Genomic DNA, 25,688 nt, shown 5'->3' with positions numbered 1-25,688 from the left:
AGGATGACACGTAAGATTATGAGCCTGGGTGACTGAGGATGGTGGTGCCCTTGATAGTAGTAATAAAGGAGTTTGGAAGGAGGAAGAAGGTTTGAGCGTGCCAGCCACGGGACAAGAGAGCAAGAGGGGACAATGTATAACTAAAATTGGTTAATTAATGCTACCTTTTTGTTTTCATCTTTCTTACGCATTTGCCATGCTTCATATTCCATTGGAGTTACTGTGTATGAGTCATATTCCCCTGCTAGCTCCAAGAGGACGGGGTCTGAGTCACACAGTCACAGAATCGGAGGTGGAAGGGCAACCCCCGCTGCTGTCCTAGCTCAATCCCCCATAGGGCATGACATCACAGTCCTCCACGGGAGCTAATAAATATCCTTCCTAAAACATGGCGCCCAGGAGATACTATTGCAGATGTGTTATTACCACGGCTGAGCACACAATAGATGCCTGTCTTTGCGCAGCCAATTATTGCGTCTTCTCATCTCCCCCAGTGCCTTGCTCAAGGCTAGGCACAGAGCAAGAGCTTAAGAAAAATCCAATGAAAAGGAAACGAATAGAATGATACAAGAAACACCTAAAAGTGAAAATAAGCGGGGCGACAAGCGGTGAATTATCGCACAACTGCGGCTAGGAGGCAGCAGAGCCCGGTATCCCGGAGAGTTTTTCTCCTTTTCGAGTTTACTCAAAACCTTGGCTTCCTCTGTCTCCCTGATGGAGCGGCTTCACCAATCAGCAAGTAAGCCGTTCTAATAATTCCAGCCCATTCTTGACAAATAAGCCAATAGACTTGCGTCCACCGAACCGCTCGGGATACCGGGTTCCGAGAATGAAGTTCCAAGCGTCTGGCTCCGCCCCATCCCCTATGATCAGCCAATCCCCGGGGATGAGGGGCGGGACAGGCTCGACTCCAGTACTACCCCGGAAGCTGTGGGCTACCATTCGAGGAGCGCAGGGGATTCTCAAAGAGGGTGCAGGGCAAGAGGGAGGGCAGGGTTGGGGAGGCGGGGCTGGGTTGTCCCAAATGACCCCAACGTCCCCTGCTCCCTTACAGCTATGGGCTCCGAGCCCCCCAACTTCTCGTGGGTCCTCCCGGGCCGCCTTGCAGGGATGGCACTGCCCCGGCTCCCCGCCCACTACCAGTTCCTGTGGGCTCAGGGAGTGCGGCACCTGGTGTCCCTGACGGAGCAAGGGCCTCCCCACAGTGGCACCTGCCCGGGGCTCACAGTGCACCGGCTCCGCATCCCCGACTTCTGCCCGCCGGCGCCCGAGCAGATCGATCTCTTCGTGAGCCTCGTGGACGAGGCTAACGCGCGGGGAGAGGTCAGCCAGCGGGGCGGGGGCGGAGCGGGCTGGTCAGGGACTGGGGGCGGGATCTGCGGCCCCAAAGAGCTAGAGGGAGGCGGCGGCGAGGATGGTGGAAAGGGTGGAGAGTGTGGCCCGCAAAAGCCCCGCCGCATGGATGGTGGGTGGGAAGGGTGGTCAGTCCTGGCATTGTGCTAAGGTCTGGGTCTGCCAGGAAAGGCAAAAACAGCCCCTGCTCTGAAGGAGCGCACATTCAGATGGAGGAGTTAGGGAAGATACATATGTAGGTAAAATATCTATTATGCGGATATATAGCATATACACAGAGCTATATATGTGTGCACATATTTGTCTATACACATGTGTATGGGGAATCCACAGAGTAGAGAGAATCCACATATGCCTGTGTATATGCATTTGAATACATATCACTTTGTAAGATTACGTACATATACTACACAGAGTAAATGGAAAAAGGCAGGAAGGGGACCTTGTGCCCAAGGTGGAATTTGAGCAGACGTCCTTAAGGAAGCTAGTACAGTTAAAGGGAAGGGAGGCTGGTGAATAGTTTTGTTAGGAACCAAAGGAAAGTCAGCGGTGGGAAAGAGTAACATTCACAGCTTGAGGGGACATGAAAGCTGATAGGAAAACGAGTTATTGGCACCAGCAGGATTGACAGTAGAGGTAGAAGGCAACACAGCAAGGAAGACGGTCAGTGATTCCTGAGGACAGATCAGGGGACAGAGTTGTAGTAAAGGAAGCATCAGAAGGAAAAGAAATTAAGGTATGAAAATTCTAAGCATGGGGGAAGAGGGAGATACCTGGAGAGCAAGACCCTTGTGCCTCAAAGAATCCCCTCTGACTGGCAGAGACCCTCAGGCTAAAGTCATTTGTAGTCATCAGTCTCCTCATTCCCCCTGAGACAAGAGAAGGCTTAGGTATGTGTGTACAATGGATAACTGCTATATCCCAACCCATACATAGATGCTGCCTCCTACCCAAGGTACCACTCCTTGGGCTCAGCTGGAGCATCTACACTATCTAGCCAGGGAAGTTGAACTTGGGACCTGCTGCTTCTCTCCTTCAAAGGCATGAGTAGATAGCCCTCAGATCAGGCTACTTCCTTCATAACTATCTACTAAGCCCTTCTAAGACATTACCTGTTCCCAATTCTTAGGCATATTTAGAGAAGGGGATCATACTCCAGGTCTTTCTGGGAGGTTAGGGAGGCAGGATTTTCTGTAACTTTGGACAAGTCACTTCATTTCTCTGGGCAGACTCAGTCTCTGAGGTCCTTTCTAGCTATAGATCTCTGATCCAGGGGTCCTGTGAATGACTAGAGCCTAAAAACTCTGGGACTGAGAGGGCACAGGGCCCTTGGGACCCTGTCCCCACTGAGCCCCATCCCCACAGGCTGTGGGGATACATTGCACCTGGGGCTATGGGCGTACAGGCACCATGCTGGCCTGCTATCTGGTAAAGGAGAAAGGCCTGACAGGGGAAGAAGCTGTGGCCGAGATTCGCGGACTGCGACCAGGTTCCATTGAGACCCGTGAGCAAGAGAAAGCAGTTTTCCAGTTCTACCAACGAACCAAGTAGGGGACGATGTGACACCACACTTCCACCAACCCATATGGTGTATGGGCCTGAAAAGCCGGAGCCAAAGCCAAAGCCAGACCAGTCCATGCTGTGGAGGAGCAGGGTGAGGTCACAGTGGCAACCACATTCTTTCTGGATCAGAAGATCCGTTCCTATCGGACAGTGAGACTGGATCTAAATATGAGAGTGGCCAGTATCCACAGGTCCCATTATAGACATGTGTACAACATGGTGTTTTCCTCAATAAAATGATCACTGCAACTTCTCTTACCTTTAAGAATGCCTTATAGGAGTTCTCAGGGAGTTGGTTGATGATACAGTAGCAGCACATCAGTCCATTCTTCGGTATCCTTATTTCTGAGTCTGTAATAGACCACTTCCCACTAGTAGATCTCATAAACCCAGATCTACCAGCAGAGTGTATCATCTCCTTGGGGAAAGCAAATTTAGATGTTTGTGTGCCATGGATAACTAATGCCCTCCAACCTACTCCCAAGCTACCTAAGTGCAGCTCCATGGGTTCAACTGTCACCTCCACCTTACCCAGTTGCCCATAACTTCCTCAGGCCACAGACTAATGGCTCCCAATTCATACTCAAATCAGGGAAAAGCCCCATTGTTGTTGTAAGAGGTGGTGTATCTAGAGAGGGTATAGAACCAGAATTCTCTCCTTTGACAGATAGGCACCAAGGGTTCCAGAATGCTTCTGCAGAGATGAATAAGGTTCCCCTTCTCATCTCTGACCAGATCTTAAATTTCCCATGTTATGGAGATATGAGGTTGGGATACTCAGATTAAAACTGTATGTTTTTTAAAACTGAAGCCTTCAAGAAAGAACTAGAGCTATGGAGTTCTGAATAGTTTGGTGATGAAACAATGGCTTATGGGTTGTCGAATCTCTGAGTCCACCTTCTAGAACTGAGGGAATCATGGGAATTGAACCTTTCCATTCTCTGGAATACTGGGATCTGTGATTCTGTGAAACAGGGATTTGGAGGGTTATTGGTAGAAAGAGGACATCCAATCCAACCCATATCTATAATCCCTGAGATAACATCCCTGACAAGTGGTCATCCAGCCCCTAGTTAATGACTTCCAGTGATTATGAACTTACTACCTGAAAGCAGCCCCTTCCACTTCTGGACAGTTCTAATTTCCAGGATGATTTCTGTTACTTTAAGCCTCAATACACCAGTCTTCAGCTTCATGCTCCAAGTTCTACCCTGTAGAGCCAAGGAAAACAAGCTTTTTTTCTTCCACATGACCAAACCTCAGATATATGAAGATGGATTTCATATTCCCCCAATCTTTTCCAGGCTAATGCCCATTTCCTTTAACCATTATTCATGCGACATTATCTTTAAGCCTATAACACCAATGTGATATTCACAGCATCCATGGTGGCTATGAATATGCTGGTGTAGTTCTGAATCACAAAATGTAACAGACACTCCACATGGAAGACAGAACCAAAACATTTATTCAAACACCAGAAAGCCATATCCATCATAGCAACCAAGAAGTTGGTACATATAACCAATGCAGTGAGCACCAACATCCCAAGCCTTCCCTCTGTCGGGCCTTCAAAACAAAACAGGCAAAAGCAAAAATGCACCTCTCTCATGCTAGCTGCTCTGCCTCCACTCCGTGTGTTCCCAGCTCTGCTCATGCTCTCCTCTGCTCCTTCCTGCTCCACCCTTCCTGTTCCACCCTTTCAGCAAGCTCCTCCCACCCTGGGCTCCAAATGATTACATTTGACTTATTAAGGGCAGGGAAGATCTTCAAATTCCCATTACCCTTACATTACCTTATCACCCTAGTTGCCCTACTTTGAGCTAACACTGCAGACTGAACATTTCAGACCTAAACAGGGGTGACCCTGAGCAAGTCATTTAACCTCAGAAAAACTGAGTTTCCTAATTTGTACAAGGGAGATAATATTTGCACTTATTTCACCAAGGTGGTGTAAGGAAAGCACTTTTCAGACCTTAAAGCACTACATAAATATGTTATTATCCATTGGCCCTGCCTTACACTCAGTTAAGAATTTATCAGGTTGTCCAGTGCTAGGCACTGTGCTAAGTGCTGGGAATACAAAGAAAGGTTGAAAAAAAAATCAAAGTCCTTCCCTTCCAGGAGTATACATATTAATGGAGTGATAACTAAGATATATAAAATATACACAAAGTATATGGGAGGGAATATAGAAGGGAAAAGCCTCTTGCATAAAATGGGATTTGAACTGAATATTAAAGGAAGCCAGTGAAACTAAGAGTTGAGGAGGGGATAGAATGTTCCAGACATGGGGGACAGTTAAAGCAAAGACACACACAGGCTATCCTAACACCTTTTTGTTCCCTTGGAGACTAGCTAGCCCCCTTTCACTCTTTGTCACCACCTACTTTTCTCCTGTCTGATTTTAATATTGAGAAACTGGCCATCTCTGTTAGGAAGGATAGCACTGGCCACTTTGGAAGCATCCATTCCCTGTTGGAGCTGAGATAGAAATATGTTTTATCTTGCTGTGAATGTATGCATTTTAATTTCAGACAAGAGGCCAACAGAAATCATTTTCCTTCATTGTTTGTAGTGTCAGGATTAAGGATGGAAACCTAGAAGGGGCCTGAGGAATCATCTGATACAAGGGTTCTTAACCTTTTTAGCATCATGGACCCCTTTGGCAGTCTGGTGAAAATTACAGACTCCTCAGAATACAGTAACTAGCATTTGTATAGCACTTTAAAAGTATTTCATCCTCACAACAACTAGGAGAGGTAGGTGCTATTACTATCTGCATTTTACAGATAAGGAAACTAAGGCATATAGAGGTTAAATGATTTGCCCAGGCTCATACAGACACAGTAAGTGTCTAAAGACTTATTTGAACTCAGATCTTCCTGACTCCAGATCTAGCACTCCATCCATTGCTCTGCCAAGCTACATGTATGTATATTATATTTTTAAATGTATAAAATACATAGGCATACAAAGGAAACAAATTGAAATGTACTCATCAAAATATTTATTTTTTTAATTGATGGACCCCAGGTGAAGAACATTCTAGCCCAATTTCCTCATTTTAAAGATGAAAAAAATGAGGCTCAAGTCTTTTGACCCTTACTAGTATAGGAACTGACACTTCTCACACTTAGAGGGTTAATGTTTTGTTTTAGTTTTAAATTTTCTAGTTTGCCAGTGAACACAATTAGAATAACTTCCCCCTTCCTTGTGCTTACAAGGTTTTTCTCTAGCACATTCCTTGGTACGTGAGCAGACTTGCCAGTGAAGTGGAGCTTTTTTCCTCACATAATACATTCCTCAAGCTTCTCCACTGTGTGGATTCCCTGATGCTCGTTATAATTTGAGCCCTGACAGATAACATTGCCCTGCGCTTATCACATATACTGGCTTTGTCTCCTGGGTGGGATATTCGGATGGGCAAAAACCTTGGAGTTATCCCAGTCCCATCAACCATGCTCATTACCTTGGGAAAGTGTCTCCCGGGTGTGGTTCTCTGGTGAGCAGTAAGACACAGCTTCACATTCCTTACACTGACAGGGTTCCCTTTGCATTCTGCTTTTCTCTTTTCTTACAGTATTTAGCCACCTGTGGCCCTGATCTTCAGGAAATGTCAGGAAGCTTAGCTGCAAGCCATCATTTCCAACCTAGATTTACTATACAGACCATATGTCTTAGATGCTAAAGTGAGTGGAATGGGAAAAACAGCCCTGACAGGTCCCTGTCCCCTTATAACTCTATTGTTATCACAATCTGTTACTGTAGACTTCTTAAATTAGGATCATTCAGTGTAGCAATTTAAATGAGACCTATTTTTGTGTGTTTCAGGAGTTTTAAAAAGGGAAGGAGATTTGATCAATTTCTCCTTCCCATTTCAATTCCTACCAATATGGTGGCAAAGTCTCTCCAGATGAATACTTATGGAGTAAATCAGCATACACACTAAGCAGGGGGAATGGTCAAAAATTTAGGTATCCAATTGAGACCTACTAAAGCATATTCTTTACAGTTGGCTAGAGACAAGAAGGATGCAACAGTTCTTCAAATCTGGGGCCAGACTGAGGTGATCAGGTAGCAGATTCCCAAAATGGCTTCCCAGCTTTCCCTTTTTGTACCCAAATAGTCCTATGTCTTACAGAATCACACACACACACACAACCTCTGGGGTGGTGATTGGTGGAGAAATAAGCTATCATGTTTCCTCTGTTCCCAGATCTATGCTTCAGGATTTTTAAGCATTATAATTGATTGATGGAGTGAAGGAGAAAGAAAGGAAAGGGAGGAGTGAAATGTTATCACTAACTTGGGGTCTGTACTCATAGCAACGGCATGGTATAGTGAATAGAGACTTGGTCTTAGAGGCAGGAAGACTTCTGTTTAAGCCCTGCCCCCAACACATATACCAGCTGTGTCCCCTGTCAAGTCACTTCACCTTAGTCAACTCTCTAAGGCCATAGTGATAAAGAAGGTGCTGGTGTGCAACAGCCAAGGAAGTTTCCATATTCTGGAGTTTGCTGTGCCAGTAAAATCACAGATCTTGTCACTATCCCTCATAGGAGGCTGCTCTTCATGACTTTGGCTACATTCTGAGAAATCCTTCTCTGCACAGGTGCTTTATAAGGTGTTACAGGGAACAAAAAGTGCTAAAGTTTGTTCATTACTTGAATTTCTGATTTAAATTTTAATTCTCCTGAATCAGCCTCTAGAGTGTAGGATCTAAAGCATAGTATAGATACAGTGAACAGAATAATATTCACTCAGGGATCTTTTGTTTAGTACTTCATATATAGGGTGTCTTGCATCTATAAATGGGCCAGCAGGCAATTGCCCAATGCCAAAATAGGTCCCAGTGCACTTGTATAACTGCTTATAACAGAGTACCTTCCAGTATCATCAGCCTATTCTCAAACTTAACCTGGTTTATGGAGTTTCTACTGGATCCAGTGGAAGCATCCTGCTTTCAGTTCAGTTCAACACATTTAAGTATGTGAAGCACAGTGCTAGACAATCATGATTAGCAAAGACAACAATGAAATAGCTCCTGCCCTCAGAGCTTACAATCTGCTGCAAAGGATACAACACAGAATTTGTTGAAACATATTTTACAGCTGTAAGGCTTCTTAGAGACTTTCAAGTCTGATCCCTACTTCCTCCTGCTGCCCACTTTTTCTAGGAGAAGAGTTAGACACAAAGATTAAGTAACTGCCCAGGGTCTCACAGCTAGTATGTGGCTGAAGCAGAATCTGAACCCAGATCTCCCTGACCCCAAGTCCAGTATTCCCAGTGGTGGGGAACCTTTGACTGTTCCCCACCCCTGCAAACCATGCTGCTTTCGTACATATATAAATACAAAGCATATATTTCAAGAAGGAGACAACCTTAACAAATCAGGAAAGATCTTGTGTAGGAGTTGGGACTTGAGTTGTGCTTTGAAAGATGCTAAGAATACTAAAGTTGAGGTGGGGAAAGACTGCATTCTAGACATAGCAGATTGCCTTGCAGAGTACAAAGGTGGGAGTTTAATAAAAAAGGAGCAGCTGGCAGGCCAGTTTGTAGTGCAGAGAATGTGAAGGGGAGTAACATGAACCAAAGCTGGAGAGGTAAGCAGGGGCCAGACTTAGGATTTTGGATTCATCCTAGTGGCAGGAGGAGTCACTGAAGAGCTTGTGTTTTAGGAATATCAATCTGACAGCTGTGTGGAGGATGGATTGGAAAGGGGAAAGACTAGAAAAAGGTACACTAATAAATAGGAGAGAAATATATGTTCATGTGAGAAGCAATGAAGGACTGACCAGGGAGAGGCTATGTTAGTGGAGACAAGTAGATAACTCAGAGAGATGTTATGAAGGTAATATCAACGAGACTTCACAAGATGTGGAGAGAAGAGTGATGAATAAATGCAAAGTTATGAAGCTAAGTGACTGGCACACTGGTGGTGCCTTTAACAGAAATAGGGAAGTATGGCAGAGAGGTTGATTTGGGTGGAAATTTGAGTTCCATTTTGAACATGCTGAGTTTGAGATTCCTACAAGGTATTCAGGTAGAGCTGTCCAGTAAGCAGTTGGAAATGCTAGACTATAGTACTAGAGTGATGAGGGCTGGTATACATTTAGGGGGTCATCTGCATAAAGATAATGACAGCCATGAGACCTGATCACCAACAAGAGAGGACAGAGTAAGAAGAGATGATAGCTAAAGATGGAGTCTTGGGGCCAACCCACAATTAGTAGGCCAGAACCAGTGATCCAGCAAAGAAAACTAAGGAGAGGTAAGAAGAAGCAAGTAAGAGTAGTGTTTCAGCCCCAAGAAGTCACTAAATTCTGTATCCCCTTTGACCTAGTGATATCACCAGTAAGCCAATACCACAAGAAGATTAAAAATCAAAGTCTATGTGTTCAAAAATACTTACAACAACTCTATTTGTAGTAGCAAAGAAGTAGAAAATAAAAGGGTATCTATCAAATGGGGAATGGTTTAACAAATTATAGAATACAAATGTAATAAAATACTACTCTACTATGAGAAGTGATGAAAGAGATGGTTTCAGAGAAAGATGGGAGGATTTGTATAAACTGATGCAGAGTGAAGTGAGAAAAACTAGGAACACAATTTATACTATAACAACATCATAAAAAACAATTTTGAAAGATTTGAAAATTTTGATCAATGCAATGTTCAACCATGCTAGCTACTTCCAGAAAAAGAAAGGCGATGGACTGATATGTAGAATGAGAAATATTTATGGATGTGGCCAACATAGAAATTTGTTTTGCTTGACTATGTATATTTGTTCAAAGGGCTTTGTTTTTCTTTTTTCAGGGGAGCAGTGGAAGGGAGATAACTGAATAAATTTTTTTAAATGAGAGGGATGTTTCTGAAGCCAAAGGAGAAGAGAGTATCCAGGAAGAGGAGTGGTCAACATTGTCAGATGTGGTAGAGAGGTAAAGTAGGAGGGCCAGAAAAGGTTTATAAGGATTCACGAGGTAAGAGAACATCAGTAACCTAGTAGAGAGCAGTTTGAGTTAAGTAGTATGGTTGGTAGCCAGATTTCAAGGGACTGAGTTTGCATGGCTTCATGTGTATAATAGGTATCATATTGCTTGCCTTTTCAATAGATGGAGAGGGACTTAAAGGGGAGAGAATTTGTCACTCAATTTTAATTGAGTACTAAATTTTTTTAAATTAAAACTAATTTTTTTAAATCAAGATCTGATAAGAGAATGAGAAATGAGGAAATGAAGACCACAGATACAGACAGGATTGCCGTGAAATGAAGAAGCAATATGGGATGATAGCTTGAGGATCAGGTAAAGGTGATGGGCTGGGATGGATACTTTGGGTGTGCCATGCTAGCCAGTAACGTTCCTCTCCTTCCCAAACTTCCCATAAGATTCATATAATGATGTGTAGGACCTAGACCAGACCTTTAACATAACATCTAATAGCCTGATAGAGTGGAAAGACTACTGGACTTGGTGCCAGAAGACCTGGGCTCAGAGACTGGTTCCACCACACACTGGCTGTGTGACCTTGAGCAAGTTACCTAACCTCCCTTAGCCACAGTTTCCTCATCTCTTAAAAAGTGGTAAGGATGATAATACCTATACTACCTACTTCACCAGGAAGCGAGAATCCTGGTGAAGTGGAAAGTGCTGTATGAATGGGAATGCCCATGCTAGGTGCTTTAATAAACATGCTGAACTGGATGGACCAAAAATTTGGGAAGTTGGCGTGACTAGAGTTATACTGACTTAAACTACTTCTCAGCTCTCCCTTCAATGAGTGGGGCAATGTACAATAGTTCAGCATGGCATTCATGCCAGCTGTATGACCTCAGAAGTTCATTAAAAGCCCAAATAATAACCTCTCACATTTCCATTGTGTTTAGTATCAATATCATTATCCCTATTTTAAGAAAGAAATCAAGGTTCAAAGATGAAGTCATTTGCCCAGGTGGACACAGCCAGTATTGCATCTGCTCTTTGAAAATTCAGTTCCTAGATAATGGGGGGGGGGGGGGGCAACTAAAATAAAATGAAATGCCCTTTCATAACAAATGTTAAATTAACTTCTCTACAGTTTTTCAAAAGTATGATTTTATCTTAGAATTGCATTATATTTTCCTTAGAACCAGCTTCCTGTCTCTTCAGATTCCATAACTGTCAGTTTTTCTGCTTTCCCAGCAGTCATGCTTCAGTCTAGATGGCTTGAACTGAATTGAAAGTGTGCTTGTTTGGGCAACATCATTAATAGCTTCTTGTCTCAAGCTTCCAATACAGTCAGTAATAGATTTAGCTATTGGTCCTGAAATGAGTTCCATAAGCATTTCCCCTGCTACCTTTTAAACATACTCTGCTTCTTACATATTCAAAACATCCTCTGGGCATAATTTACCAAAGCAAGTAAACTTTCAGGAAATGCCGCCCAGCGTACTTCCATGTTTGAATTTGCTGATCTGTTTGCAAAGCCAGATGATTTGAGTCTTCTTGTGTCAGGAACATGAATTATAATCAGTCATTCATTCCAACACCTCTTTTTCTTACTGTGCTCTGACTTCCCCGTTGTTAATGCCACCTCTAAGTTTCCATTGTATAGATCATGAATGATCATATGGATCATAGATGAAGAGATAGAAGGGACTTTAGAGGTTATCAGATCCAACCCCCCCACCCCCCTCCCCCACACACACACACTCATTTTACATGAGGAAACTGATACACAGAGTGGTTAAGTGACTTGGCTAAGACCATAAAGGTAACAAGTAGGAAAGCCACAATTAGAACCTAGGTTATCTGGCTCCAGATCTAGCATTCTTTCCAACACTGCCTCTAAGAGATTCCTTGTAGTGAGTTGAATAATCAGATCTCAGATTTGGAAGAAACCTTTGAGGTCACCCAGTACAACCTGAGAAATTAATCCCTTGCACAATCTTCTAGACAGATGAACATCCAGATTTGATTTAAACACTGCCAATGGCAGGGAACTCACCACTTTCTCAGGTGGTCCACTTTACCTCTAGTTAGCTTTCCTTGCTAGTAAAATCTGCCTCCCTATAATTTCTACCTATTGGTGCTAGTTGCACACTTTGAAGCCAAGCAAAATAAGTCTAATCTGTGTTCTGCACAGCAGGTCTTCAAATATATAAAAGCAATAAGCATATTCTCCCAAGCTTTCCCTTCTTCAAGCTAAACATCTTTAATTCTGTTTTGTCCTACTTTATTTTTAGTCTTTTATAAATAAAAACCCTGCCCGTCTCCTTAGTCAATATTTATTGAGCATCTCCTGTGGACAGAACCCCATGCTGGGCACTGGAGCCTTTCACATGCAGATGAAATTCCTGCCCGCCATCATCAGGGCATGCACTTTGAGCTGTTTTTTTTTTTTTTTTTCCCCCAAAATGGATCTGATTTCTCTTCCACAGAGAAATCTTTTGTGAGCCAGGTGGTACAACCTGTGGTCATGGAGTAAAGTGAAGCTGAGTGGTCTACAAAGAGATTAAGCCTACTACCTTCGCCTCTTTAGGCCCCTGCTGTAGCCTACTGAGCATCTGGTCACAGATGATCAAGTTTATCATGGTCCTCTCTGGGGAACTTATAATGAATCTAATGGAAGACAGGAGACACACAGGAAAGAGCTAATACAGCTATAAAGAATTATATACAGAAGAGTTGAAGGCAGGCAAGATGCATTTAATAATTGCCTATGTGTGCCAGGTACTGTGCTGTGCTCTGGGAATACAAATACAAACACAGAGAAAGGCTGTTCTTATCCCCAAGAAGCTTGCATTCTAATGTGGGAAGACAACACATAAGAAGGAGCTGAGAAGCATATAATGGGGAAAATGGTGGCTCAGACCAGAGAATCCAAGGCACAACAAGGGAGAAAATCAAGGATGGCCAAACTGGATCCGTCCCCAAGGCCCCCTAGAAAGGACTCACTGATGTGAAAAGAGGGCCAGCGGCGTTGTTCAGAGCCAGCTTAAGCAAGGGTTGGAGACAGGGATGGTAGGAAAAAAAGAGTAATGTCTCAGGCAAAATAATTTGTCCACCTTCCCAATCCTACCATTTCAGGACCAGGCAATCTAGAGTAGCAAAGCCTCAAGACTATAGGTTTCCCCTGATTTAAAAGTAATCCTTATGTTCTAAAATAGGCATCTTGTTCCTCAGAATCTATCCTCTCAATGATATTCCTTCCTTTCTCCTGGGTTCTTAGTTAGGCCCTAAATTTGAGAGATTATTCCTATTATATATTACTTGCTCCATTGATCTCCAAAAGGCCTACCCTTCCTTCTCCAGTGTATTTCTGGTCCAGGATCCTCTTCCCCAGGTACATTCAGTAAGGTGGTTTCCCCACATATCAAGCTGGATGTGTTGATTCTGTACCCTCTTCACCCACCATATATCTTCAGCACCCCTCTTTTGTTTAATTAGGTTAATTAATTTATCCTCTAATGTTGAAGCAGATTTAGGCTCAATATAAGGGGAAAACTTCCTAAGAAATAAAGCTATCCTAAAGTGCATGAGAGGTAGTGAATTCCCCTTTCTAGAGGCCTTCAAGTGAAAGCTGGATGACTACTTGTTAGGAATTCTTGTTCAGGCATGGACTGCCCTGCGTGGCCTCTAAAGTACCTCCTGACTCTAAGATTCTGTGTGATTCTTTGCAAAAATAGCTAAGATGAAAGAAGATTTAAAGAAGTTTTGCCTGGATGAAGCAGAGATTTCAAACTAGTATTTAGCTGGAAATCAGTGAAATTGGGACAGGAGAATAGAAGGAGCTTTCAGTTGGAGGATTCAAAGCTCACGCAAAAGGGTTAGAAGTTCATGTGATAGACAGCCTAGAGGAGTCACTACAGGGAAAAACTAGAGGCCTGCTTCACCAAGTCTGGGTTCTTCTGGCTCTGTCTGACAGGATGACTTAGCATCAGCTTTTTCCTTTTATAATTTAACACTGCAAGAGAGAGACAAGAGCTTTATTTAAGTAAAGGAAGGGTTCTCCCTCTGGATTTGCCACTGGTGGTTTTGAGTGCTTCTCAAACGAAAGCTGAGGGCCAAGGGCACGCCTGCTATCCCCTAGTGCAGGAAGTTAATGGTTTCTTTAATGCTCTGCAAAAGAAAGAGCAGGGGTTGTTAAGTCAAAGTGTTCACCCTCTGGGCTTACAAGTTATGATTTTTTAATGCTTTTCAAAAGGGCGAGAATCTTAAGTGAGCACTATTCCCGCTCCCTGGAAAGGTGTGCTTTTTAAAAGGTGATTAGTCCAGGCTCCTGCACATTAACTGCTCTGACTTACAAGTGACTTCACATTTTAAAAACCTGGACTAGAATGTTCCTTTAATCTAGCAAACCCCTTACAAACATCAATCCCAAAGGAGAGCTGATTCAGGTATAGTGCCCATTCAATGTCCCTAGACCTTGAACCTCAGTGCTCAGAGAACATCCCCGACCCTCAGTAAAAAGCAGAACAGTCCCATTCCCACCACCTTTTTAAGCTAGGAAGTCAACTGACTAATGGTGCAGAGAATACAGCTCTGGCCAGCAGATTAACAGGGGACCCAGCTGCCAGCATTTAGAGTTTAGCATTAACTGACTTATTTAATACTTAAAAAAAAAAACTACAGGTTCAGCAGTATGAAAGCTTCTACCACTGCACACAAATTACATTACAAATTATACATTATTTTTTCTTTTTGTCTATGTTTTCTTTTGCAACATGGCTAATAACAGAAATATGTTTTGAATAACTGCACATGTATAATCTATATCAAATTACCTGTCTTCTCGAGAAGGGGAGGGGGAGAGAATTTGGAACTCAGAATCTTAAAAAATGAATTGTTTTTACATATAATTGTTTTTTTTATTCTTTTATATATCATTGAAAAAATAAAACATAGAAATTTTTAAAAACACATTGTCAGTTACCCCTACACCTTGAATATGGTCTTTATGAATTGCTGCAACCAAAAATATTCATTTCCCAGTGGTCAGTTTCTGGTAATGAGCTTTGCAGAGTGGCTTCTTGTAAATCCTCATTCTGCCTGAGCATCAGCCACCCCTGGATATAGCCTTATTCTTTGGCTACTGAAACGTCCTCTTCTCTCTTGCTTTTCCTTATGTCATCTCAGATTCCTTTGCTTGATCTTTGTTCTAGCCTGGGCCGAACTCAGGCCAGTTCTCCAATAGTTGAGATTCCATTTTGGAACAAAATGAGATAGTCATAAATCATTCTGCAATTAACAAAAGGAGATTTACTTGGCTGTAGCAGGAGGACATTTAATAGGCATTGAGAATACTTTGAATTGATTTATCTGAGAAAGTTTCCTTGCCAATGCTACCCATCATGACTCATCAGGCAAACCTCTGAGCTTCCCCCTCCCACAAGAGGCCCTTACAGCTGCTTTGTACCCAGATGAAGAAGGGATATTAACAGTCTAAGCCTTTAGTCCCCTGAGCCAACTAAGTCTCTAGAATGTTAAGAATTCTTTTTAGGGAAAAAAATTAGCCTAAACTGAATAGGGGGAGGTATCAGAATATTGCTCCTACATAGTTATCATCATCTGGCCCACTAAGTTAGGGTATCCCCCAAAGCTCTGTCTTGGGCCATCTTCTGTTCTTTATCTCTGTCTCTATCTCTCTCTGTCTCATACATGTATAACACATATGTGTATATGTTTGTCTACAATACATACACATGCATGTATCTATATACACACATATGTATGCGTATATGTATGTATATATGTACAGATGTCTGCATCCTTAGAATCCTTAGCTTCCTTCAAGCCTCTTCTCAAATGCCACACCCTTCAATAAAGTTTTCCTGATCTCCCTTGTTCTTAGAGGTCTTTTCTACCTAAATTCATTGTTGTCCTAATCTATGTATTGCCACTGGACCCAGATGGTTCCAGAGAAGAGAGTGAGGCTGATGACACTGCACAGCCCTCCCTCAATCAAATTGAATTCACTTGCATGTCATGGCATCACCTTCCTGATGCCATGATCCTCTTCAAGAACAAAGGACAAATAACAAACCCCAGTGAGTAGTAGTAGGAACTCCCCCACTGGGGACCCAACTATAACTGGACAATTGGGCAACACAGTGTTTCTCTCTCTCTCTCTCTCTCTCTCTGTCTCTCTCTCTCTGTCTGTCTGTCTCTCTGTCTGTCTCTCTCTCTGTCTGTCTGTCTGTCTGTCTGTCTGTCTCTCTCTCTCTCTCTCTGTCTCTCTCTCTCTCTTTCTCTCTCTCTCTTCTCTCTCTCTCTGTCTCTCTCTGTCTCTGCCTCTGTCTCTCTCTGTCTCTGTCTCTCTCTCTCTGTCTGTCTGTCTCTCTCTCTCTCTGTCTCTGTCTCTCTCTCTGTCTCTTCCATTTCCTTCCCTTCCCTCTATACACATAGGGTATCACACCCATACCTGCACATGTTCTGCCAAAAAGAATGTAAATTTTGATGACTGAAACCTCTTGCAAGATATCTTGGGGTTTATAGGCTAAATTTCTTTTTTAATGACCATGCCTTAAATGCAGGGGGCCATATCCAGTTGTCCTGATCTATATCGTGCCACTGGACCCAAATGTCCCCAGAGGAGAAAGTGAGGCTAGTGACTTTGCACAGCCCTTCCTCACTTAAATCCACTTCACTTACATATCATGGCATCACCTCCCTTGATGTCATGGCCTCCTTTGAGAACAAAGGACAAACAACAATAACAAGTACATATATCAGGGGCAGCTAGGTGGCACAGTGAATAGAGCACTGGCCCTGGAGTCAGGAGGACCTGAGTTCAAATCCGGCCTCAGACACTTAACACAAAAACCTAACTGTGTGACCTTGGGCAAGTCACTTAACCCCAATTGCCCTCCCCCCAAAAAGCAAAAAAAACCTACCTATATCTATATGTAGATATAGATATATATGAACACACTTTGTGATCTAATCACCTCATCATCAATTTTCACACTTTAATTATCTTCTCTATGCAGATGACACCTAAATCCATATCTTTAACCAAACTTCTCTCCTAAACTCCAGTTCAACTTTACCAAACTGCCTATTGAACATCTCTGTCTAGATGTCTTGTGATGTTGTCATGTCTGACTCTTTTTGACCCCGTTTGGGGGTTTTCTTGGCAAAGAAACTGTAGGAGTTTGTCATTTCCTTTTCCAGCTCATTTTAAGATGAAGAAACTGAAACAAACAGGGTTAAGTGATTTGCCCAGGGTCACACAACTAGTGTCTGAGGCCAGATTTCAACTCAGGAAGATGAATCTTTCTGACTAGGCCTGGCATTCTATCCACTGTCTTATAGGCATATCTAATTCAAATCCAAATTGGAATTTACATTTCCACCAAAACACAGTCCTCCTCCAAATCTGACTATTTCTGCTAAGGACAACACCATCTTTCTAGTCACCTAGTTTTACAACCTCAAAGTCATTCTTGACTACCTCCTTCTTCATACTTTATTAATTGTCAGGTCTTTTTGTTTCTACCTTTATAGTGTCCCTACACAGTTGACTCCCAAAACTATGTATCTGGGTGGCTAGGTGGCGCAGTGAATAGAGCACCAGCCCTGGAGTCAGAAGGATCTGAGTTCAAATTTGGCCTCAGACACTTAACATTTACTAGCTATGTGACCTTGGGCAAGTCGCTTAACCCCAATTGCCCTCCCCCCCCCAAAAAAAAAAACCCAAAAACTATGTATCCAACCCTAATCTCTCTCCCAAATTCCAGTCCCAGTTAACAACCTGCCTATCTCTACCTGGATGTCCTAGAAGTCATATCTTCAACATTTATAAAACAATTCAGTAAGTTTCCCTACAAACTTACCTATTTCTGTATCATTGCAGTTAGCCAGGTTCACAACTTTTCTTGATTCTTTCTAATCAGTTGCCAAGTCTTATCAATGCTATTTTCTCATAAGTCTCTCACATTCATCCTCTTCTCTCCATTCTTATAGCTTCTGTCTATCCTAATTAGTCTCTAAGGATCTCTATCCACTGTCATCTCCTCTGCCTAACCCTCAAATTAATATTTCTAAAACACAGATCAAGGCATATAACTCCACTGTTTGGAAATCTTCAGTTGCTCCCTATTACCTCTAGAACAAAATATAAAATTTTCAGCATGTATTTTAAACCCTCAACAACCTGGCTCCCACCAGATTCAAGTCTTATACCACTCCCCTTCATAACATTCAGTTATTTCCCCAGCTATAGAATGCACTCCCTCCTCACTTCTGTAAATCAGAATTCCCAGCTTCCTTTAAGGCATAGCTCAGGTGCCACCCACTATCTGAAAACTTTCCTGATCTCCCAAGCTATTATTATTGTCTCCCTCTTAAAATTACTCTTTCATTTCTTAATCTGTGTTCAAAGTTGAACCTGCCTAGTCTAGAGCCTTGAGGTAAGAGAGTGTTTGGGGCAGTGGATAGATTGCTGGACCTTAGGTCAGAAAGGCCTGAGTCCAAATCCAGCCATAGAGCTGTGCGACCCTGAGCAAGTCACTTGACTTCTCTCCACTTCAGTTTCCTCCTGTAAAATGGAGATAATAGTAGCACCTACCTCCCAGGGTAGTAGTGAGGATCAAATGAAATGATGTTTGTAAATTACTTTTCAAACTTTAAAGTGCTATATAAAAGGGTGTGGGGGAGGGGAGGGACATAGACATAGACTCAACAAAGACAGTGTCTTAATAAATACTTGTTTACAGGGGTGTCTAGGTGGTGCTGTGAGTAAAACGCTGCCCCAGGAGTGAGTTTTAACACCCATACAAAAAAAAAACTAGCCGTGTAATCTTGGGCAAGTTACTTAACCCCAATTGCCCTCCAAAAAGCAAAGAATAAATACTTGTTTAAATGAACATAATTAACTAAGGCTGTGTCATAAAAGAGGAGTGAACTTGTTTGCTTACATCTAGAGGAGAGAATTAAAAGCAATGGGTGGAAAGTTTTTAGTTTGTTTGAGGCATGACTAAAGGAAAACTTCCTAAAATTAGAGCTATCCAAAATGCAGTATCCTGCCTCAGGTTTATATGTTACCAAGAGGATTCAAATTCAGATATAAGCTGAACAATGTTGTTTCCCAGCTCTCTTCCAACTCTCCTTCAATGAATAGATCCCCTCCCATGTCTACTGAAGTTCCTCCTTTCCTTCAAAGCCAATCTCTGATGCTATGGCCCACCTATAAACAGATCCTCTCATCCCCAGGTGAAAATGATCTCTCCCTGCCCAACTTTTCTCCCATACTTCTCCTTGTAGCCCGATATTTGATTTGCTTCTGCTTCCTCTCAATTAGATTATGAGCTCTTGAATTAAGAGTCCGGGTCATATCTTTATAAATCTCCAGCACCTACTGAGTGCTTAATTATTATGTGTTGAATTTAGCTACATTGAACTGATAACAGGGTGGTCCTGGCTTTGTTTTCCTGGCTAGTCGGTCAGAATCCTGCCTCTACCATTTAGGATCTAGTGATCTTGGACAAATCACACTGTCCAGCCCTGGTCCTTTGTTTCCATCTGTAAAATGAAGGTTTGCACTACAGGACCTCTAGGTTAGCTTCCAGCACTAAACACAAGATCCTCTTACAGGGAGGAAAACAGCGAATGATCATTGGTACCCAAAGCTCCGACCCAAGGGGCGAAAATTCTTGTCCTTTTAACGCAAGTTAACAAAGAGAGAAAAATAACGTCTACAAGAGGACTATGAGCCTCAGGAAGGAACGGGCAAAGTCTAGATCTGCCTTTAGGGAAACGAGCTCACCCCGTCACCTCCTGCGCGGGGTGGGGCGGCGCAGGGAGCAGTGCGGAGGACAGCACAGCACCCAGAAGATCATTCCCCTTCCCCATCACCCATCACGAGGTCCATTTCCTGGGAAAGGATGCATGGGCTCTAGCAGGAAAAGTCTGAGGTGCCCTGAGGGTCCAGATTAGGCTGCTGAGCTCTGGAGCAGAACTCCAGGATTCAGTCTGATCCGTCCACCCCTAACCCTCCCTCGTTTTCAGCTCTAGGGCAAAGACACCAGTCTGCACAATAGATGCTGCATATCCAAGTACCTTGGTTCCCTTTTTACTCCTAGACCCAGAGGCGTGGGCAGCCCTACGTGGGGAGGCGCCAAACGCACTACACTTCCCGGAGTGCCTTGCGCTCAGACCGGAAGCTGCGGCTGCACCCGCTTCTACGCTGAAAGCTGATCTAGTTAATGGATTCGGGGAAGGAAACAGGCTGGGACCAATCACGGGCAAGCAGGGCGGGAGTCAGTTCCTCTGTTTTTGGATGAATTTACCTTCCATTTCCATGAAGTTTTGTGGCCCCGCCCCCTTCACATGGAGCTTACTTCTAACCGCTCTGGCATTCCAGGTTTACCTCCTGCACCTGGCTCTGGGATGCAGCCAGGTGGTGCAACGGACAGAGCTTGGAGTCAGGGAGTCCTGAGTTCAAATTCTACCTCAGAAACTTGTTACTAGCTGTGTAAATCATTTAACCTGTCTGTCTCAGTTTTCCCATCCCATCCTTCCCAGAGTTGTTAGGATGAGTGAGTTAATACTTGTTAAGCTATTTCCAAACCTCTAAGTTCCATGTAAATGGTAATAGTCGTAGTAGTAGTAGTAGTAGTAGTAGTAGTAGTAGTAGTACTAAGTAGTAGTAGCAGTAGTAGTAGTTACTGTTGTTGTTTGTTGTTACAGCACAGTGGGATTCCCATGTTTCCTTTCCCATGCTTCAGAGATTCTCTTATGGCCTATGCCCTGAGCTTCTTCCTATCCCCAAACCTGTCTCTAGAAACCGGCAAAACTTATGGGTCCCCTTCTTTCTCAATGAATATAAGAAAAATAAACTATATTCTGTATCTTTCATACCTATTAATAAATATGTTTCAGACCTGTGATCTCATTGTGTGTGACACATAGTAAGTCCTTAATAAATGTTAATTGATTGATTGGTAAGGAATTCCCAGTAAGGAAGTTCCCTCTATTGATGCAGATTGGCAAACACTCAGGAAAGTTGCCCAGAGAACTAACTTACCCAAAGTCACAAAACTTGTAGGAGACAGAAACCAGAATTGAACCCTAATCTTCCAGCCGTATAGGTCTGTTCTCTAATACTTTGTCTACCCCCTCTCTAGATTGTTCAGTGGATAGAGTGCAGGGACTGGAGTCAGGAAGACTCATCTTCCTAAGTTCAAATCTGGCCTCAGACACTAGCTGGGTGACCCTGGGCAAGTCACTTAGCCCTGTTTGCCTCAGTTTTCTCTCAGTTTTCATTTTGTAAAAATAAACTGTCAAAGGAAATGGCAAACCACCCCAGTATCTTTGCCAAGAAAAACCCAAATGGGGTCAAGAAAAGTCAGATACAACTGAAAAACAACTGAGCAGCAACCTCTCACCATACTAAAATCATCCATAGGCTTTCAGATCATTAGCAATAGAAAATTACACTTCAAAGGTCATTTCCTCATTGGGGTACTCTCTCTACCTCTGCTAATGCTTTTAAGTTGTTTTGTGCTTTTTTTTTTAAAGGAAAACTGAAAGAAAGAAAAAAAAATCATCTAATGGACAACCTTAGGAATATAGATTTAGAGTTGAGGGACCTTAAAGGTCATTCATCCCAGCCCCCCTCACATTACAGAGGAGTAAATTAAAATCCAGAGGGTATGATTTGCCCATGGTCACATAACCTAGTATGTGTCAGAGGCAGAATTTGATGTCAGGTGCTTCCAATCCCAAGACTGACCCTCTATGTGTTATGCCATCCCATGTCTTTTATCCTCAAGGCAGTGGGGAGCCTCTGTAAATTTTTTAAGTCTGGGACCTGTGATGGAGGCAGATTTTCTGGTAGATGTGTAGTGAATAAACTAGAGATGGGAGATATTGAAAGCTGGAAAACCAAAGAAGAGGCTATTACAGTACGCCAAGACAGAGGTGATGAGGGTTTGAACCAGTGTGGTAGGCCTGTAAGTGGAGTGAAATTCATTGTTTAGAGCACAGATGTAGTAAACGTCAGTGACCACTGTGATAAAATAAGTATTATGTGGTAGCAAATGTTAGTATATTACTATTATCATAATTATTATTGCAACAGAATTGAGCTGCACCATTTCCCCGTCTCAATGGTTCTTCAAAAGCCTGTGTCCTCATGGACCTCAAGCTTAGATGAAGCTCATATTGCTTCATCCTAAATAAAAAGGTGATTCAATTTCTGCCCCCAGAAGGGGAAATTAATAAGAGAAAATAGTGAATGTTTGAGAAGTAACCAAATTAGGAACCAATACTAATTGTGGGAATACAATAATACACAATGATACACAGAGGGTATTAGTGAAACAGTGGGTGAAAAGATCAAATTTGAGTTACTTTCAGTCTATGAGAGAATTGACAAAATAAAACTATTAAGGTATGTGGGCCATTTCTGCCTCCAGAAAACAAGTGAATATTTTATTAGGGGCTTTTGGAAAATATACTCAAAGTTTTGCTTTGGTGCTTGCTTTTGTGACTAGTTCTATGATTTGGCCAGATGAGACTGGGGAGCTGTTGAGGCCCCTCCCTCCCCCCAAATTTGGAAACACAGATGTTGGTGCTTCTCTCTCTGACTAATCAGGATAGCAGAATTCCATTTCCCTACGTATTTCAACACTGAAGAAAAATTACTTTCAATGAGCAGCCAAATTCATTTGCGTCAGGAACTTGTAGCAATATACTAAAAAGGACTGAGTTATTGAAGAAATTACCTCCAAGGGAGTTAAAGTTTTGATTATTGATTCTATTGCTTCTGTGGTCAGGAAGGAGTTTGATAACTCAACTTCGAGGCAATATGAAAAACAGAAGTAATTTTTTGGCAAGAGAATCATCAGGGGGCAGAGTCAAGATCGCTGAGTAGAAACAAGACTGCCTCAGGGCTCCAGCTCTCACCTCCTCCAATTAATGTAAAAGGTGACTCTAAAGAAATTTTGGAGCTATAGAACTCACAAAATGACACAGAGAAGCTAACCTCCCACTGAGGACAGCCCAGCAGACCAGCAGCAAGTGGCCAGCTTAGCGCTCTGGGAGCCGACCCCAGCCCTGCACAAGCCCATGGGTGGGCCTGACCAGCCACCGCCTGGAGGGACTTCAGATCACCAGTAGCTGTGGTGGTTTCCAGAATTATCAACCCATAGAGGCTAAGGACACAGGGAGAGGTCAGTGCAGACTTTGGGATCCAGTAGTTGGGAGTGCAGCCGACCTCTGCCCCCAGGGCCACCATGGGGCTGATTCAGAGCTCCTGGTCTGCAGATTGTAGGGGGACCAAGCCACCAGTCTGAGGCGTAATTGCTCTTGCTTTAACCTGCTTGAATCTGGATTGCAGTCTAGGGTGGAGGTCCTAGGGTGTGCAACCAGCTTGCCAGAGTGTGTGGAGGCTTCAGAGAGGGTACCCAACTAATACCTTCAACAGCTGAGAAAACCCCTGCATTTGGTATGAACCTCCCCTGTCTGGTAGCAGAGTACTACTGTGGCAAAAAGCCCCAAAGTCAAGTAATTGAGTGGCAACATGAACAAACAAGGAAAGTAAAGTAAACAGAGCAACCCAACACTTGTATTTTGGGGACAAAAAGGATCAAAGCATAGAACAGGAGGAAGACAGTGAAGTCAGAACTGCTGTACCAAAAGCTTCCAAGAAAAATACGAGCTGGTTACAGGCCATAGAAGACCTTAAGAAGGATTTTGAAAATCAAATAAGAGAAGTGGAGGAAAAATTGGGAAGAGAAATGAGAATGATGCAAGAAAATTATGAAATGGGAGTCAACAACCTGACTGAAGAAAATAACACCTTAAAAAATAGACTAACTCAAATGGCAAAAGAGGCTCAAAAAGGCAATTAGGAGAAGAATGCCTTAAAAAGACAAATTTGCCAGATGGAAAAAGAATCTCAAAAGCTCACTGAAGAGAATCATTCCTTCAGAATTAGATTGGAGCAAATGGAAGCTAGTGACTTTATGAGAAATCAAGATACTATTAAACAAATCCAAACAAATGAAAACATAGAAGGCAATGCGAAATACCTCATTGGGAAAACCACTGACCTGGAAAATAGATCCAGGAGAGATAATTTTAAAATTATTGGACTACCTGAAAGCCATGATAAAAAAAAAGAACCTAGAAATCATCCTTCAAGAAATTCTCAAGGAAAATTGTCCTGATATTTTAGAACCAGAGGGCAAAATAGAGGTTGAAAGAATCCACCTATCACCTCCTGAAAAAGATCCCAAAAAGAAAACTCCTAGGAATATTATAGCCAGGTTCCAGAATTCCCAGATCAAGGAGAGAATATTGCAAGCAGCCAGGAAGAAACGATTTGAATATTGTGGAAACACAATCAGGATAACACAAGATCTGGCAGCTTCTACACTGAGGGATAGAAGGGCTTGGAATATGATATTCCAGAGGTCAAAGGAGCTGAGATTAAAACCAAGAATTACCTACCCAGCAAAACTGATTATCATGTTTCAGGGGAAAATATGGTCATTCAGTGGAATAGCAGACTTTCAAGCATTCTTGCTGAAAAAAACAGAGTTGAATAGAAAATTTGACATTCAGACACAAGCAGCAAGAGAAGCATGAGAAGGTAAAAAGGGAAAAGAAATCATAAGGAACTTATCAAAGTTGAACTATTTGCATTCCTACATGGAAAAACGATAATTGTAACTTATGAAACTTTCCTCAGTATAAGAATAGCTGAAGGGAATAGTCTATATAGGAGGATATATGGGCATATGAATACATATGTTAATGTGTGTATATGTGTACAGGTATACATAGATAGAGGGCACAGGACCAATTTAATAGGAAGGGATGATAGTTAAAAGGTGAAATTAAAAGGTGAGAGAGGAATATAATGAGAGGAGATGGGGAGAGACAGAATGGGGTAAACTATCTTATATAGAAGAGGCAAGGGGAAATGGTTACAATGGAGGGGAAGAACAGGAAGGCAAAAGGGAATGGGTCAACTTTATTCTCATTGAATTTGGCTTAGGGAAGGAATGACATACACAATAAATAGGGTATCACCCTACAGGAGAGTGGCAGGGGGAGGGGTTGAGAGAGGGGATGATGGAAGGAAGGGCAGGCTGGTGGGGGGGGGGGGAAGTTGGAAGCACCCACTTTTGAAAAGAGACAGGATCAAAGTAGAGAATAGAACAAGTGGGAGGTAGGATAGGAGGGAGGGTAATATAGTCAGTCTTTTGCAATATATCCACTCTGAAAATGTTTTGCATAGCTACACATGTACAACCTGTACTGAATTACTTATCTTCCCAGTAAGGGTGGGTGATAAGGAAGGAAGGGAATGAATCTGGAATTCAAAGTTTTAAAATCAAATGTTTAATATATATATATATATATATATATATACGCTATTGTTGATATTTTTTTCATGTACCTGGGAAATAAGACATATAGGCACTGAGGCACAGAGATCCACCATGCCCTACTGGAAAGACACAGGCAGTATGGGAGAAGATATGGGAGAGAGCAAATTAGAGGAGGGTATATTTTGGTGGTAGGTAGGGGAAAAACAGGGAGAAAATTTGTCACTCAAAATCTTGCAGAAATGAATGATGTAGACTAGAAGTAATAAAGCATTTGATTAAAAAAAGAAAACATAAATCACAAAATTAAAAAAAACATACTCAAAGTACTGTTACTCTTACAGTAAGTACTTGTAGCAGCAAGCACCCCAAGCGTCCTCAGGGTTTGCAGCTACCACAGGTTCTTGGATCTGCTTTGTTAAAGGAAGGCAACTCAAAATGG

At 42.5% G+C, this 25,688-nt stretch overlaps 1 protein-coding gene across 1 annotated transcript; it reads left to right on the top strand.

The window, feature by feature from the left end:
• The first annotated feature begins 902 nt into the window (after positions 1-902).
• LOC138163276 (dual specificity protein phosphatase 23-like) lies at positions 903-3,184 on the top strand. The gene is made up of 2 exons (XM_069090829.1): positions 903-1,323; positions 2,719-3,184. The coding sequence occupies exons 1-2, from the start codon at positions 1,057-1,059 to the stop codon at positions 2,902-2,904; spliced, it is 453 nt and encodes a 150-aa protein (XP_068946930.1). The 5' UTR covers positions 903-1,056; the 3' UTR covers positions 2,905-3,184.
• The last annotated feature ends 22,504 nt before the right edge of the window (positions 3,185-25,688 follow it).

The sequence above is a fragment of the Petaurus breviceps genome, unplaced genomic scaffold (genome assembly GCF_028583685.1).
Source record: "Petaurus breviceps papuanus isolate PSGF00001 unplaced genomic scaffold, PetGlider_PUasm1.0 187516, whole genome shotgun sequence".
In the NCBI taxonomy this organism is placed as follows: domain Eukaryota; kingdom Metazoa; phylum Chordata; class Mammalia; order Diprotodontia; family Petauridae; genus Petaurus; species Petaurus breviceps.
This window is presented reverse-complemented; position numbering and strand designations above follow the sequence as displayed.

Excerpts from the sequence above, each read along its gene's own strand:
- LOC138163276 (XM_069090829.1), top strand. The coding sequence starts at position 1,057 with ATGGGCTCCGAGCCCCCCAACTTCTCGTGGGTCCTCCCGGGCCGCCTT. Across the intron at positions 1,324-2,718 it reads AGGCTAACGCGCGGGGAGAG|GCTGTGGGGATACATTGCAC; the intron begins GTCAGCCAGCGG and ends CCATCCCCACAG.